Source organism: Oryza glaberrima, chromosome 3, assembly GCF_000147395.1.
Source record: "Oryza glaberrima chromosome 3, OglaRS2, whole genome shotgun sequence".
Classification (NCBI taxonomy): domain Eukaryota; kingdom Viridiplantae; phylum Streptophyta; class Magnoliopsida; order Poales; family Poaceae; genus Oryza; species Oryza glaberrima.
This window is the reverse complement of record NC_068328.1, coordinates 1,588,436-1,606,247: the sequence shown is the minus strand read 5'-3', so window position 1 is coordinate 1,606,247 and position 17,812 is coordinate 1,588,436. Positions and strand designations below refer to the sequence as shown.

The 17,812-nt window shown below is 38.0% G+C and overlaps 3 protein-coding genes across 3 annotated transcripts; 1 reads left to right on the top strand and 2 right to left on the bottom strand.

Annotated features, from left to right (window-relative positions):
* Window positions 1–2,964: 2,964 nt before the first annotated feature.
* On the bottom strand, window positions 2,965–9,008 carry LOC127766004 (monosaccharide-sensing protein 2-like). The gene is made up of 6 exons (XM_052290992.1): window positions 8,810–9,008; window positions 6,179–6,268; window positions 4,738–5,304; window positions 3,817–4,538; window positions 3,524–3,711; window positions 2,965–3,447 (listed from the first exon to the last, which is right to left on the bottom strand). The coding sequence occupies exons 1-6, from the start codon at window positions 9,006–9,008 to the stop codon at window positions 3,000–3,002; spliced, it is 2,214 nt and encodes a 737-aa protein (XP_052146952.1). The 3' UTR covers window positions 2,965–2,999.
* A 262-nt stretch (window positions 9,009–9,270) lies between these two features.
* LOC127766003 (uncharacterized) lies at window positions 9,271–10,998 on the top strand. Its single transcript, XM_052290991.1, has 4 exons — window positions 9,271–9,653; window positions 9,730–10,364; window positions 10,435–10,641; window positions 10,764–10,998. Exons 1-4 carry the CDS (start codon window positions 9,446–9,448, stop codon window positions 10,806–10,808), a joined length of 1,095 nt encoding a protein of 364 aa, XP_052146951.1. The 5' UTR covers window positions 9,271–9,445; the 3' UTR covers window positions 10,809–10,998.
* Window positions 10,999–11,712: 714 nt separating this feature from the next.
* LOC127766002 (calcium-dependent protein kinase 7) lies at window positions 11,713–16,053 on the bottom strand. Its single transcript, XM_052290990.1, has 8 exons — window positions 15,414–16,053; window positions 14,425–15,305; window positions 13,993–14,136; window positions 13,754–13,906; window positions 13,466–13,581; window positions 12,914–13,081; window positions 12,604–12,828; window positions 11,713–12,106 (listed from the first exon to the last, which is right to left on the bottom strand). Exons 2-8 carry the CDS (start codon window positions 15,122–15,124, stop codon window positions 11,984–11,986), a joined length of 1,629 nt encoding a protein of 542 aa, XP_052146950.1. The 5' UTR covers window positions 15,125–15,305; window positions 15,414–16,053; the 3' UTR covers window positions 11,713–11,983.
* Between the last annotated feature and the right edge of the window lie 1,759 nt (window positions 16,054–17,812).

Below are 17,812 nucleotides of genomic sequence, written 5' to 3'. Positions count from 1 at the left end.
TCATAATAGAGATCACACTCCAGCCAAAACTAAAAATAGCACACTCTTTTACTAAAATAACATGGAAGTATAATATAATCTATAAAAGATATCCATTTTCTTCTTATGTTTATTAGATCAATTACAAGTAGTGTTGTCCGAGACAAAAAAATTATTTCAATATGCAGAATAGGATAAACCGATCTCATGGGATATACACATTTTGTTAGCTAATCTCATTGGTGAAAAGGAAAATATATTCTCATAATCTCAGCTGGTAGAAACAAAGGGATGGTAGATATTTTTGCAACTACATCGGGTGGTTTTAGCAACAACTCTAGGGGGTCCGCACCACACAAGTTGGAGTTAACACCGAGCGGACGAAGAAGTATCCTCGAGGCAACTAACACAATGATTTTCTCTTCCTTCTTAGACACAATTACACAGCGATATACTCGGCAACTTGGAAATATGGGATATTGATATCTTTTGTAACTTTTTTTTATTTTTTTTCTCTTTTTACTTATATGTTTTTAATCTAATACTTTTAATCAAATAGATAATTATATTTTTTTTATAGTTCCTATATGCCAAGAATTGAAAAAAATGTTCTAAGATTTAAAAAATATACAGTATAAATATATGAAATTGAAATAGTAATATATGGGATTCACATTATACTTTTTAATTTTTTTTCTTGAAAATGTGCACCAAAAAATATAACTACTCATGATTAATATTACTTACCCATTTAAAAAAGAGTACCATTAAAAATAATCTAATCAAACAGTTTCTCCATTTGATTCAATCCAAGACACTTTTCAGCTCAACGTGCTATGCTAAGAGAACATCAAGATAAACTAAGTGATAGAGGAGATTATTTGCCAACAACACACATGAAGGAAAAAAATATTCACATCCATGGTATGATATACTCAAGTTCATCAATAATTTAAAAAAATTATTAAAGTTTCATAATTTTTAACGCAAATTTGTTCTTTACCACATTGTAGGTAACTAAAAAGTTATCCTAGAAGCTATTCGATCTTTTTCCTATTATCTTATTCTTCTCTACTTCCGATAATGATATTGCTAGCTCTAAGTCACCATACCTTACAACTAAATAGTGCTAGCTAGTTTATGTGCACACGCTATGCAATATATGTTATTTATAATTTTACATAAGTTAGTAGTAATTATCATGATATATTAATAATAGAGTAAATTACGTTGTTGGTACATAAATTTATTAAGTGGGTGTAGTTTAGTACATAAACTTATAAAATACTAATTAAGGTGCACAAACTTGTCTAGGATATGCAAACTAAGTCTAAAACGATATATTGTGACTAATCATGCTAAATTAGAGTTTGATTGGGATGTCACATATATAAATGACAACATGAGACCTGACTTATGTGTAAATGACCTTTATATATATATTTATATAAAGGTTACTTATAGTTACCCTCATAAATGTTCCCCATCAAAGGAACAATCATGTAAATTCACTAGCACACCAAACTCTAGGGTTGTAAACCTATAAATAGACCTCAAGTGAAGCTTGCCCTTCGGTACGATAGTTCGTTGTTTGACAAAAGTATGTAATAGGGGATCCAACTTTTCATTATTAATACACATTTAATGTTTTCATATCTTTTCCACCTTGAGTGAAGCCTGCCCTTTGGTACGATAGTTCGTTGTTCGACAAAAGTATGTATATCTTCGACATGTTCTTAGACAAGTGTGGTAATTGTGCTACTGTGCATTTGGCCTGTCAGTCCAGTATTTCCTTCATATATAACCTAGAATATTTTTACCTTTTTATATTGACATATAATTTTATCATTTAGCCACCATAACTACCAATGTATGTCTCATACCATGATACATATAATTACCAATGTATGTCTCATACCATGATACATCGGAAGTAAAATGAGTAGGTTATCGGCATCAATATGTAATCTTTAGGTTAATACTCCTACTCCCTCCGTCCCACAATATAAGGGATTTTGAGTTTTTGCTTGCAACGTTTGACCACTCGTCTTATTCAAATTTTTTTTTTGCAAATATAAAAAATGAAAAGTTGTGCTTAAAGTACTGTAGATAATAAAGTAAGTCACAAATAAAATAAATAATAATTTCAAAAAAATTTGAATAAGACGAGTGGTCAAACGTTACAAGCAAAAACTCAAAATCCCTTATATTATTGGACGGAGGGAGTACCACCTAAAATATAGGTTATTACATTCAAATTGTATTTAGTCACTACAACTCAAAAATACATTAAGTAACTATTATAATTAATCAAACATTATAATTCAAACAATATTAGTACAACAAATATAAACATAGCAAGAGTAACAATTATAATATAATAAATGTAGTATCATATAAAAAATGTATCCCAATAATATCTTTAGTATAAAAAATAAATGCTAATTAAGAAATCATTTTTAATTTAAATGATCTCATTATGTTTAGACACATTTTTATGGTAGCTTTACTCAAAAAAAAATATAGTCTTTGTTTCAGATACCATAATGATTGCATATGCTGACCATGTTCAAATTTTGAAAGCAAAGAAAGAATCACATATAGAATAAATAAAATTTGGCGGAAGATTTATATTTTCTCCACAGTTCAACTAAGTGTTCTTAGATTATATTATCATCACATAATTATAATTTTTTATATGATTATATAGTCATTCTTTACCATAATTACAAATGATTTATTGTGATTGGCCCATAACATGTTATAAAAAAAGAAAAATAAAGGTTACTCATAAAAAAATATCGTCTAAAATATGGGTTGTGAATCTAGTTACTAAAATTTAAATATTAAAAAAAATACTATAGTGGATAAAAAAACATAATTGTAACAACATTAATAGAACAAGAACATAAACGAATCGTGAGTAACAATAATAACACAACAATGGTAAATTATATAAAACTTACATATCAATAATGTCTTACTATTAAAAAATGTTAACAAAGAAAAATCACTCTCATTTAGATGTTCTCATTCCGTTTAACTGATAGCCTTGCTCCAACAGCTAAGGAATTTGCGATAACCGCAAGAGGCATGCCTTTCGTTTCAGGCACCTTAATTAACACGAATATAAAGGAGACTATGCAGACAACAGCATATATCCCACAAACACCAATTAGACCTATGGAGCTTAGCATAATAGGAAATGCATAAGTGACAATAATGGAAACAATCCAAAATGTCAATGTACAAATAGACATACAACGGTTACGACAACTAGGAGGAAAAAGCTCTGAGCAAAGAACATTGGGAATTGGTCCAAATCCCATAACGAAGCAACAAACATAGATGATAACACCAAATGTGGATAAAATAGCTCCAAAAATTGCTTCTAAGTTCATAACATTGACCACGATCAATATAATAAGTGATACTATCAACATTGGTATTGTGTAAAGAAGGAGTGATCTGCACAATTAGCAAAATTAGTATACTTTGATATATATTTCACAATGCCAAACTTATTAGAAAACATCATGCTGACCTTCTTCCATAACGATCCATGCATTTCATTGCAATACCAATAGAAGGAAGCATCATAAAGGTGGTTATAGCACTCGTCAAAATAGATGATGAGGAAGAACTAACATTAAACCATTTTAACAAAATTCCAGCTCCAGCTTGCTCAAGTATTTGAGGAGTGTAATAAAGAATGCCACTAATTCCAGCAAGCTACAAATAAAAAGGTAATTACAAAAGTTCATAAATTAAACATACAAACATTTACTTAAAACCATCAGTATAGTATATTAAATATTTTATATAACATATATTTACCTGTTGAAGAATTTGTATTGTGACACCCACAATCAATCCCTGCTTTACCCCGGGTTGTAAAAGATCAGACCAACTTTGTCCTTCGGTAGACAAGTTGAATTTGGATGGATGCACCATTGCAGGTCCAATAGAATGGTGAAAAGAAGGTGTGCTAACCAAAGCGGTTGCATGGGAAACACGGCCAGCTTGAAGAATATCACCTTGTAGAAAAATTTGTTGGAAGTCATCTTGTGTTTGCCCAAATTCATTCTCTCTTTGAACAAATTTCCAAGCCATGTGCCATCCTCCATTAACACATCCATCATCTATTCCTTCCATATAAGATCCTTGGTGAAATAGAAGTGGATGGCCGAGGTCATCTTCATAATCAGTATCAAGATCTTCTTGGCTCTCCAAATCTGTTTTAGGTTGTTCTATATCATTTGGCATGTTTCCAGAACTAGTGAATTCAGGTGTATTCAATATATTACCATGGATACTATCAAAAAGTGTGACAATAGGATCAAGCAAATTAGGTATAGGACTATGGTCACTTTCAACAACATTTTTTCCCTTGAATGGACGTGCAAACCAAGTCACACCTTCATGGCCATACAATTTGGTTGTTTCTGTGTTTGAAATTGATTGATCATCAAATTCATCATTATTATGACCAATCATGTAATCTTCGATATAATTATCTTGGTCAACTGTCAAGCCTTGAATAAGAAAGGCTATTTCACCTTCATGAATAAATAAAAAAAATATTAATACCAAATTATTTACACCGGTATATATATATATATATATATATATATATATATATATATATATATATATATATATATATATATATATATATATATATATATATATATGAGATATTATAATTTAAAATCTAAGTTTAATACACACTTAGAAAAATCTAATTTTTATACATACTTGAGACTTCATTTGTTCCTCTTAGTCTTTTCATAACATTTTTTGCTTCTTCTATCTTTCCTTTGCTCACAAGGAATACAGGAGACTCCGGTAAATAGAAGATGCACAGTAGTAAAAAGACAAATGAAGGAATTGATAAGGAGCCAAGCATGATTCTCCAGTTGGGATTTAGTGTAAGTGACATCAAAAATACCATAATGTAAGATAGCAACATTCCAAGAGACCCATTGAATTGTGGCAATGTATTTAATAACCCTCGCATATTTGTAGGCGCAGTCTCTGAGATATAAAGTGGGGCATATGTCACCACCAAGCCTGAACCAAAGCCATAAATAAGTCTCGCCAACAGTAGCATATATTCATTTGAAGCCTGAAACATGATCAATGCACTGATAGAGTATAGAATTGCCGCAACAGAAAGCAATGGCCTCTTCCCAATAGAATTGGTAATCATCCCTGATAGTGCAGTGATTATAGTTGCACCAATTAGTGACATTGCTAGGATAAGTCCCTCCATCATTGGATCGTTTTGTAGGTTGAATTCGTTCTTTATGTACATAATAGCACCTAAATAAAATAATTCAACAAAACAATAAATATATATAAGATAAGATGTAAAAAATCAATAAACATATTTAAGATATATGTAAATAGTACATAAGATTGTCAATGCAGGATATGGTAATGTGTGGATATGATGTTGCATTGTGTGATTTCTGTAATAGTGGAAGAATGAGATGACGTGAGAATAATAATCACAACAATCACTTACATGTATATCAAAGTAGGTGTGAAGTATTTAATCAAAATTAAAGGTGAGCACTAGATAGAATGCGAACTTGTTAAATTTTGACACCAAGCTAAAAATAAATAAAGTTGCATATGCACTTCCTTGATAGATTATATACAGTTAGTTTAATAATAGTGTAGTGCACAATTTTATGGGTGTGCCATACAATAATAAATTGTAGCATATCATCGATCTTGTTAAATAAAAAGATGATCTTTTTTATTGTTTATGTAATACTCCCTCCTTTCCTAAATGTTTGACACCGTTGATTTTTTTAAACATGTTAGACCGTTCGTTTTATTCAAAAACTTTTGTGATATGTGTAAAACTATATGTATACATAAAAGTATATTTAACAATAAATCAAATGATAGAAAAAGAATTAATAACTACTTAAATTTTTTGAATAAGACGAACGGTCAAACATTTTTAAAAAAGTCAACGGCGTCAAAAATTTTGGGATAGAGGTAGTATATACTACATATTAAGGCATAGACAAAAAAAAAGCAATTTCCTTTAGATGACTATAAAAGTAGGTTATGATCATGCCTAATCATAGTGCAATATTTAATCATCTTATAAAGAAATTATATTATTGGATGTAGTTTTTTGGAACTCCACAAACGCCTTACATTTAAACTATATCTTTACCTGCAATGGCTGCATTGTCCCATCCTTGTAGTAGATTGCCAATAGATGCCACAATAGCAGCGAGCACTGCATTAGCCGTCGAGCCATCCGCTACAAAGTCAAACAATAAAAGATAATATTTTCTTGAAGATAATATATATTTACTTATAAAGAGGCTATCCTAGACTTCTGTACAAAGTTAATCTGACACCTCTGAATAATTGATGGAAAAGAGAAAAGATAAGATAAGAGGAGGTTGCATGGGCTTCCTTTGTCTTGGACCAAAGTAAGCTAGCGTGCAGCAACAGTAGTAGTTGGCCGGCCCATCTAACAAGCAGCAGTCAACATGGCAGCATTTAGCAGTGGTAGGTTGGCAGCTACAAGTAGTACTCCCTCCGTCTCAAAAAAAAAAAAAAGACATTCTAGTACCAGGTTAATTTTTTTTTAATGGAGGGAGTAGTTCATCAACACAGTAGCAGGCAATGCAAGCTAGTACCAAGGCGTCGTTCGGATTAAGCTGGCTTTTTTAGCACGAAAAACGAGCCACTAACACAAGACTAATAGAGTAATTACTGTTATAAATTTGAAAATAAATTTATTTGACTTTTTGAAAAAAAAACTTACCATATAGATAGTTTTATTAAAAAAACATAGGAGTATCGTTTAAGCATGCTTAGGGAAAACAAGATAGTAGCCAAACTAAGAAGCTATTCAAACTCACCTATTCAGAACGGATCTCCTTGTGCTCTGTGAGCATGCTTCTCGAACTAAGAAATGGTGTATTTCGTGCAAAGTTTTCTACATGAAAGTTTCTTATAAAAATAAATAAATTTATTTTTTAAGTTTGTAATAATTAATACTCAATTAATCATATGCTAATAACTTGTCTCATTCACGTGCCGCTAAAAGTGCTAGCATAAAGTTGGTTCGAAAAAGCTTAATCTAGCATCGGGAGTTAGAGGTTAGGAGTAATCGTTATACAATAGAAGCCTGATTATTGTAACACGGGTTTAAACTTTTTGCCGAAGATAAGACGAAAATGTAAAGAGTTACTCCCTCTGTTTCAGGTTATAAGACGTTTTAACTTTGGTTAAAGTCAAACTACTTTAAGTTTGACTAAGTTTATAGATAAATATAGTAATATTTAGGATGAATAGCTAAAGTGGTCCTCCAAGTATCATCGGAGTCCTTGATGTTTCAATATATTCATATTAGTCCTTCAAGTTTTTATTTTAGTTTAAACTTATCCTTCAACCCACTTAGAAGCCACATGGTCAAACATAACCAACAACTCTCTTGATAAATGACATTTTTACCCCCTCATTCACATATATAAGAGAAAAAATCGAATGCAATGAATTTTTTATATAGATAATGCATAGTAATTTATGTAAAACGAAAATAATTATGTACTTGCAAGTGCATACGATAGACATTGCTTAAGTTTGATGTGCACATGTTGAAATAATGGGAAGTACTTCTGCAATGTTATTTATTTATCTTGGTTTTCTCTTTTCTAGTGTATAGTTGTATATAAATTATGGGCGAAAGGGACATTTTTTTTAACAGAAATATTGACTAGAAATAGCCATATGGCATATTAAGTGGGCCTAAGGATGATTTTAAACCAAAACAAATACTTAGAGGACCTACGTGGACAAAATGAAACCTGAAGGACCTAATTGAGCCTTCGGTGAAACTTGAGGTATTAAATTAGCTATTCACTCTAATATTTATAATACCAAATAAGTTTCATTAAATCAATAATTGAATATATTTTCATAATAAATTTGTCTTGGGTTGAAAATGTTATTATTATTTTCTACAAATTTAGTTAAACTTGAAACAGTTTGACTTTGACCAAAGTCAAAACGTCTTATAACCTGAAACAGAGGTAGTATAGTATAAGCGTGGCACAACAAATTGAGATGGGTATAGAATCGTTTCAGGGCCAAGGCGCTAGATTTAAAAGCTAAAATTTCTAACATCAATAGTGAGAAAATAATAAAATCTAGAAATATTCACGTTAATTACAGAACAGGGAAACATCTCACACATCAATTCATATGCAACATTATAATGGATGTGTGTTTGATCAAACAGGCAATAAATACATAATTTGATTTCAGCTTGATATGCAAGTGTAGATACAATATGCCCAAATCAAATACTAGTAAGTTCTTTCATGTTGGACAAATCTACCAAGGATAGTATAATGGATTGTTCCATTCTAGCAATAGGCGAATCTTACTTGCCATATGATTAATGCAATTAAATAAACACAAACATACATTTTTGAAAATTTTGTGTTATGCATATATATATGATTCCTAACGGAAGCATTATTTTTGCACTAAAAATAATTCCTCGTAGTATTTTCTCAACCTTTCGATGATAAAAATAAAAATACATTAATTGAACTAACAAAAATTTCTAAAATGAAGTGTATTTGTATTTCCTTTTTTTAACAAATATATGTATTTTCTGACAACACTAACCGATGTGGATGCTTGGATCTATGACTAGTTTTTAGTAAAGAAACTCTCCTGTTTTTGAAGTGGTGCTGATAAGTTTGATACATCTACCTCTCACCATACCTCACGCGACCTACATAAGAATCGTAAAATCTAGACTTGTAAGTAAAGTTCTAACCTATTGTTGTCGAAAGTTCCGGACTTGATTCGGAGAAGACGGAAGACCCTAAGCTGATCGGCGAGGATGGAGAGTATTGTTGCCGCGTGTTCTTCCAGGCACCCAAGTCCGCTGCATAACCTCGTAAATAAAAACGAATCAAACACAACATGCTTACCAATTTCTTACAGAAGAAGAAAAATAATAATGGTTTAAACATACTTACCCATCCTCAGGCCAGAAACCAAACGTAACAGGAATAGAAGAAAAAGTGTAGCCGGTTTAACCTAAACCACATGTGAATTTCTTCTTATGTATTCCTTCCCTTCTGCCGTACTGTTTCAAATCTCAACCATTTGTAGTTTGTATCGGCGTTGGCGTGGTATCACTGCACCACACGTCAAAACGTCGCTCCCTCCAATATCCAGTCCGTGTTTATACAGTAGGAGGTAAATAGAGATGGAGTTATGTAAGGGGGAGTCGGAGGCTATTTAATCAGTTCGTTGAGTTGGTTTAGGGGTGGACTGATTTGCCTTGCCCTTGCCGGCGCAGTCCAACCACACCCTCCGGATCAACCTCGATCGCTCGTTTCTGAGCCACGACTGAAAAGAGAGAGTACCGCCACGCACCGCGAATAACGCTAACGGTAAAACAGCGATGACCATGCATCTTCTCTCCGGCCAACGGCTGCTCCTCCCGATCCCATGCGGCGCCTGCTATCGCTCGCCGCCATCCCCGGCGATCAAGCCGTCCCCGCTTGGACTACGCCCATTCACCAAGTCATCGTCGTCGTTGCCCCTGCATCTGCATGCAGTCTCGCCCGCCACCGTTGCAACCGACGGCTCCTCCACCTCCGCGCAGCCAGGTTAGTAACAGAATTTGTTGTGATCAAGTTTACTTGGATGGTTGAACTGAATTCACGTGGCTGGCTACGTGTGTAGATAGTTGGGCAGAGTTCGCGTCGCGGGTGTCCGGCGAGTGGGACGGATTTGGCGCGGAGTTCACGGCGGCCGGCGACGCCGTCGAGCTACCGGAGTACGTGGTCCCCGAGGCCTACCGCGACTGGGGCGTGCAGGTGTTCGACTGGCAAACGCAGTGCCCCACTCTCGCCGACCCGGCCGCGCCGTGCGACCTCCACTACAGGCTCGTCCGCCTGCTCCCCACCGTCGGCTGCGAGGCCGACGCCGCCACCGTCCACACCTCGCACCAGCGCCACGCCTCCTCCGCCTCCGCGTTCGCCTACTCCGCCGCCGGGTCGTACGTCGCCGCCTGGCCCAGGGGCCCCGCGCCGGTGCTCGAGGTGGAGCACTGCGTCGTGCACCCGGACAACCGGGAGGTGAGGGTCCGCCTCGTGCAGACAGTGGCGCTCGCCAAGGAGGCGCGGCTCCGCGGCGTCAAGGTGTTCTCCGAGCAGTGGTACGGCCCCTACCGGAACGGCGACCAGCTCGGCGGCTGCGCCCTCCGCGAGGCCGCGTTCGCCGCCGGGGAGAAGCTCGCCGCCTCCGACGTGACCGGGCAGTGGCAGAGCGACGCCGCCTTCGCCGCGAGGTTCTCCGGCGAGCTGGACCCCGAGACGGTAAGCATTTCTCCACGCGCCATTGCTGCACACGGACAGCATCAAGTGCTTAATCAGCAATGAACAACAGGGCAAGTTCGCCGGGTTGACGCCTGATGAGCCCGGTGAGAGATTGAGCCGAGACGACGGCGATGGAATCGTGACGCTGCCGAAGCAGCTGTGGAGCTCGTTCAAGGAGAATGGCGAGGACGAGTTCGTGTGCGAGGTAGGGTGGGTGCTGGGCCATGGCAGCGCCATCACGTCGAGGTGTGTTCTCTCCAGAGATGGAGATGTCAAGGCAAGTATTTCTCTCTCTTATCTTTTTCTTTCTTCCTGATTCTCCTCTGGTTTCAGGCTTTCAACAGAGTACACAGCCAAGAAATGAAATACACTGAAAGCAGAGTTTGGTTTTGTTTGCAGGAGATAGTCGTTTCGCGCGAGTCGCGTGTGTCGGAGGGAACCTGATCAGGATATCAAAATTGTCAGGTTCGATGATTTTTATGTAGAATAGAATTATAGCCATACACAAATGTCTTACACGCCCGGGTGTATACTAATCAAATTGGCCTCCTAAAAGGAGTATACATGAGTACATATACTGACGCTGTTGTCTGCATGATCTAGCTAAAAGTAATACAGCACGCCGCTTTCTGAATTTCTAGGGACACTACGGTATACTATCTTCGTTTTTTAAATAGATGACACCGTTGACTTTTTCTCACATGTTTGATCATTCGTCTTATTCAAAAAATTTACGTAATTATAATTTATTTTGTTATGAGTTGTTTTATCACTCATAGTACTTTAAGTGTGATTTATATAACGGAGAGAAAGTCAACTACGTCATATATTAAGAAAAAGTAAGAAAAAGTCAACTACGTCATATATTAAAAAACAGAGAGAGTAGTTTTTCTCCAGGTTTTGCAAATTGCAACTTTGGCTCAAACTTGACGTCGCCGCCTCCTAATCTGGTTTGAGCACTTCACCTTCACCCACGGTTTTTTTGGTAGCCGAATTGCAATTCGATTCATCCATCGGAGGCAGCTGGATCTTAATGTACCGGTTCATCTGTTGCTTCAGCTGCCTGACACTGCAGAACAAAGCAGAGCAGAGTGGCAACAGCAGAGTAGCGTCTAGTTTTGTTCATGGGCCAACAGAACAACGACCACAGTTTGTGACTGTCAACGAACACAAACGTCCAACGATCAGAATACAAACGTCCAACCAGTACAAGAGGTGGCTGGTAGTGCATCTCAATCTCATATGACATGGAAATGGAATATTATAATCTTTAAAGAGATTATAGGAACGCAAGCATTGAGATTAGAGTTACGCAAACATGACGACTTTCATTGCGTAATACAGGTAGTTGAAAGAACAACCAACAAAGCGAATGCACCTCTTTTGGGTTCTTTTTTAATTGCTAGCCGGCCTTGCAACTACATCAACCAATATACCACCACTATATGCTCATGCTATTGTCTCCATAGAGACTACGCTACTTATCAACTCACACTTGCTTGGAATAAATACCAACTAAATGAATTGACTTGATCTCTTCTCATACAAGTCACAGACCCGAATTGGGTAGTGAAGAATGAATGGACAAGAGAAGAGAACAAAATCTATACATTCGTGCATCAATGTACTTGAGGTGCGTCTCTTAATGCTACATTCAAACTGCTTTCCATTGTTTGCCACCCTAGTCCAACGTTGCTGCCTTGCATCATGGCTACAAATTCGGCGTAGTCAATTTGGCCGTCCTGAAAAAGAATGACAAGACCAGTTCATTAGATTCAACTCGAGAAAGATTTTCAGGGTTGACGAATCCAAATCATCGCCTTCTTTTTTCTTTTGAAATACTATCCCTGGAAAAAAAAAACATGCTAATGCTAAGTTCTAAAGCATGAGGACCCAGGACAGATGGATCTGTAGAAGAGACTGCCCTCAACCGTGTACATGTTATCGTTCTGTTGTTGAACAAGTTTGGTGTTAGATGTGACGCTGACAGATGCCAGTAAAATCAAATAAATAATTTTACAGGGAATGTCATTAGGATTAAAGACTACAACGCAATCTACCGATGTACCAGCTGACCAGCAGAGACACTAAAAGTCTAAAAGAATCCTAACATGTCCAAGAGTGTATGCTTTCGTTTAAAGCGCAGAGTGTTATGCTGAAATTATTCTCAATACGGTGGTTACAAGTCAATAGTCACTAAAAAATAAATCTTGGATATTGTATAGTGAAATCAACTTACATTGTTTTGATCAACCTCTGAAATAATCTCTTCAAGGAGTGAATCCTCCATGTTATGTTCTCCACAAGCTCGTTGAAGCTTGTCAACTGTGATATAACCACTCCCATCTTTGTCAAAATATGTAAAAGCTGCCAGCAGGTGCTCTTCACGTTCTATCTTGTTAAGAGGTAGAGTTGCAGCAATAAATTCTTCATAATGGATTGTTACATTATTGTCGTTGTGTGCCTGAAGAAGTTTCAGAGTTTAAATCAAGATCTCAAAGAAAGAGAGCACCATCTAACCAACAATTTGTGGTCTTGCACCTACTTACCGCTTCCATTATATCACCAATCTCTGTATCCTTAAATTCAGCGCCAAATCTTCTTAAACCTTCTCTAAGCTCACCGAAAGTGATTACACCTCTATTTTTTGTGTCCACTGCCTTGAACATTTCTCTTAACCCAGCAATCTCCTCCTCTGAAAGACGCTCAGCTATCACCTGGAAGAACGTAAGTGTCAGAAAAAAGAAATGGCATATGGTTCACAGATGTAGCCAGCAGTAGGACATGCAACGAAATAGTGCTACAGGCTGAATTGCGGCATGTTAATGTGCATACCACATAATTGAATATCGCAACCTAAAAACTTGTTTTCCATATTGCCACAAAATCAGATGATCAGCCTAGAGCAGCTCCCAAAGTTGACATTTACCAAAAAATAACTTATTTTACTATCATAGGGATCCAAAGAATGACAATATGGCATGGCATGCGAATGGATATAGTGAAGGGCTGAAGGCCAATTGGGGATACTCGATTAAGATGGTATGATAGCAAATATCATAGCAGCAATATGGAAGCATGCAAGAATATGAAGCACTCACTCTCAGAGCCAACTTCTTTAACTTGTTCATTGCAGAGAATTGTTTGAGCCGAGAGATAACACTGGGATCCAGAGCTTGATCAGTGGCAACTCCATTTTCACAGATCCAAGGATGCCCTGACAATAAGATATATATATCAGTCAACATATCAAAAGGTTTGTAGCTCTTAGATAATTAGTGAAAACTAAAACCATGCGTCAAACTATGTTATGAACAAAATGCAGAGCTACTCGCGATGAAACAAAAGGGCAACTAATTTATGTGAAGAAATAGGTCAAATATACTTACTTAGCACTTCATGGGCCTTCAAACGCTCCGAAGGGCAATGAGAGAGCATTTTTCTTATAAGATCCTTTGCACTGTCAGATATCTTTGGCCATGGATCAGATTGAAAATCAATGTGACCCTTCAGAACTGCATCAAATATTCCTTGTTGTGTCTCTGGAAAAGGATAGGATGTGATCAGCTTTGCAATTCCAGAAAGATATTAGATTCAAATTTAACACCTGAGAATTTAGATAACCCACCTGCCCAAAATGGTGGCACTCCACTCAGCAAAACGTAAAGTATCACTCCAGCTGACCACACATCAGATTCTGGTCCATAACGTTTGTGCAATACCTCAGGAGCAACATAATATGGACTCCCAACCAGCTCAGTGAAAACCTGACCTGCAAATTTTAAAACACCAAATTTAAGTAAAGATAGAAGTCAAAAACTATTTTGTAAATCCACAACACTTCACACATGAGCTGGCATATAAATTGCAAGAACTATTAAGGAAGATGAATAAGATGGATAAACAACAGAATATAGTTAGGATGGTCTTGATTCTGGTGGCATGCAAATAATATCCACAGAATATACAGCAAAGCAGACATATACACGTTATGTGTTGATATGTTACTCTCTAAAAATAAAAATAAACCACTATAAGTGCATTAAAATGCGACAAATACCTGGTTTGAAGAACACGGATAGACCAAAATCTATTGCCTTTATTGACAGATCATCATCTTTATCCAAAAGGAGGAAATTTTCTGGCTTAAGATCACGGTGCATCACCCCGAGCGAATGGCACATAGCCACAATGCTGACAATTATTCTTATAAGCTCTGCAGCCTTCCGCTCGCTGTAATGCCCCTTCTCCTGAATCCTGTCAAAGAGCTCCCCACCAGCGCAGAGCTCCATCACAATGTGCACCGCTTGCCCATCCTCATAGACATCCTTGATTGCAACAACATTCTTGTGGCCCGACAAATGGTGCATTATCTGAATCTCACGGCGCACATCTTCTACATCCTCCTTGGTGATGAGCTTGCGCTTTGGGATGGTCTTGCAAGCATACTCACACCCTGTATTGATCTCGGTACAGAGGTAAGTTGTGCCAAACTGGCCCTGACCAAGCTTCCGACCAATGATATAATGCTCCCTTAGGTCCGCTGTCTTCCGCCCAAGGACATTGATAGATGTAGGATCCAACCCCCGCCTGAGAATACTAGCAGCAGTAGGCTTGAAGTTGTTCACCTCAGGCCAAGTATCATCGAACTTCTTCAAGTCCAAGTAGCTATCCCCCTGAACGTACCCAACGGCATGCTCCCTTGGGAACCGATTGTGGTAATCACTCCCAAGAGTCCCGTTCTGGCACTGATTCCCCATTCCAAGAACTCCTTATGCAAACCAATTCCAAAGTTCCCAGCCTCAAAACAATTGTATCCTTCCCAGGGATGCAGATTTCCACTTATATAGCCGCACCGCTACGCGCAAACCCGTCCAATTGGAAGAGTTCCTCGCTAAGGCAGCCCTTGCTTGGCTTCCTGGGCGTGAGGAAATCCCCAACCTGACATTTTTCACAACAAAGACTTGATCAGCAACCCATACTTGTTACTACACGGCAAGGGAAAACAGCGGAAAGTTTTAAACTTAGCCAAGGTGAGGAAGTGGAAACCTCTGGGATGGCAAGAAATTCCTTCCAAGGGCGGCTCCTTTGGTCGTCCACCGGAAGGAGGAAATCTCCGGCCTGAGGGGCTTCCACCACCAGACTTGACCACCAAAACCACACAAACTTTTTGCTCTCCACTACACGAAATCTACTAGAACCCGCCCTAAAATACGAGATTTCCCAGCTTCTTCTCGAGCCAGGCGAGCAACAAACACTGAAACCCTCAGAACTGGAAGAGTTCCTCCCAAAGGCAGCTCCTCCAAAAAGCTTCCTCCGGCAGGAAATCCCCAATCTGAGGGTTTCTAATGCTAAGATCCAAGCTCCGCAGCCAGGAACAAGCAAATCCAGCCACAAATCGATCCCAGACAAAAAGCCGAAACACGCGAGAAACGCCTAGGCGGTCACCCACAAGCCAAATCTAGGCCAAAAAACACGAAATCTGCGCCGGAAGAAACGAAATCGAGCGCGGAATCGCGCACTCCACAGCAACAAGCTCAGGATGGACCTTACGAGACCTCGCGCGCTCGATCGGAGCAAAGGACACGGCCGGATCGAGCCTAGGGACCGGGCTCGAAATCCTAGCTTCTTCGAGGGCTAAACTGCAAAATCGATAGGATGAAAAAAATAGAGCGGAGAGAAGAGAAGAGCAGGAGGGGGAAGCGCGCCTTTTATAGCACGGGGACGCCTCTGGTTAGGTGCGACTCGGACAGTTTTTTCGCGGCTGGGCCCCCGGATTCCTGGAGTATTACACACCGACAGAAAACCACCCCTGGTTTCTTGGTTGGTGGTGTCTCGCAGCAGAAGCGGTTTGGGGATTGAGAGACGATGGATTTATTCAGTCAAAACCGATTTGCATTGGCTTGGCTTCTAGCTGGAGCTGCTGTTTATATATATACTCCCTACGTTCCAAAATATAAATATTTTTAGACTATATAAACATTTTTAGACTTCGGCTAGTCTCCGAGATACTACTTTGAGCAATAATATCTATAAAAATAAAATGTTTTAAATAAAAATAGTTGCATATTATAATAGTTTATTTAATGATAAATCTAGTTACATTAATTTTACATGATTAATCTTTTTTATATTTTTGTTATTAATAGTTAAAGTTAAAAATATTTAATTTGTCACTATACTAAAAATACTTATATTTTGGAACGGAGGGGTACATATACTCCGAATCCGATCCAAATTCAGTTCAGACTAATTCACTGACAGCTACAGATACTAGTTTTGTAATACTACTAGTAAATGATTTCGGTTTGTTTATCCTGTACAAATCGAAGTTAGACTGTCTTTCCTCGGCAGGGGATTAGTTGGGTTAATTTTAGGTGTTGTCTGATTGGTCAGAGTTCAGCTGGTTGTGTAATGTGTATGAAATTCTGTGGAACGTTTTGAAATATAAATTTCGTAAACATGGGGAGAGCCAAGAGCTGCAAGCATATTCTCTTCTGCAAATTCGAATATGGTACTTCCAGAAAAAAGGATAAAGTGCAGAAAATTTGGTAAAAGAATCATTAGCTTTGAAGATAATGTTCCCCATTTATACTAAAAAAATATTAATATGTACTGGAATTACAGATGTCGTCGACCCGAATATCGAGTAAGGTTGCGACGCAATTATCATATCTCTTCAGGATTAGATTCTAATTAGCACTAACCCTAAGGTGTAACATGGAAACATCTCCTCTCAGCTTCCCAGCAATGCAAATACAGTAGCAAGGCCTTACCTAATAAGACCAAGAAACAAAAGGGAAATGGAGCCCCATTGGAAGCCAGCCCAGACACAGACAGGGACGCCCTACCATTGCAGGGGGCACACATGTCATGCTGAATTTCTCATGAGGCTAGGTTTCTGAAGAAACCGCTGTTGCGTCTTCAGAAATCAACCTGCCTGCTGCGGGGTCGGTGCCGTTCTGTGCTTAGAAACTTGGAGTGCCTTCGCCTAAAACGCAATAAGAAAAGGCAGAAAGCCTTTGACCTGAAGCCTTCTCAGCCACATGAAAATTAGCAACAGTTTAATCGGCTTTCTTGCGATGGGTTTATTATTTGGCCGGTGTCGTGTGCTTCAAACAGGGTTAAGTGGTGAGTCAGAGCCACATGGTTTGATTGCATAGGACACATCCCCATGGAAAATTAGGTGGGGCTGGTTATCTGTAGAAGACACTGAATTTCAGGTTAGAGCAAAGATCAGATACTACTAGAAGTCTGAGGCATTGTTTGAATAATAGGATAGGAAAATAATTTCCCAACTATCATAAGGTATCTTTAAATCCTAACCATTTATTCTCCCTCTTCCATTTAATTATAACCCTTCATTCATTTCCTAATTCCAATCCCACCCTTCATTTCCCATTATCCAAACACACCTTGAAGGTTTTTCAGGTTCAGGTAAGAATGGA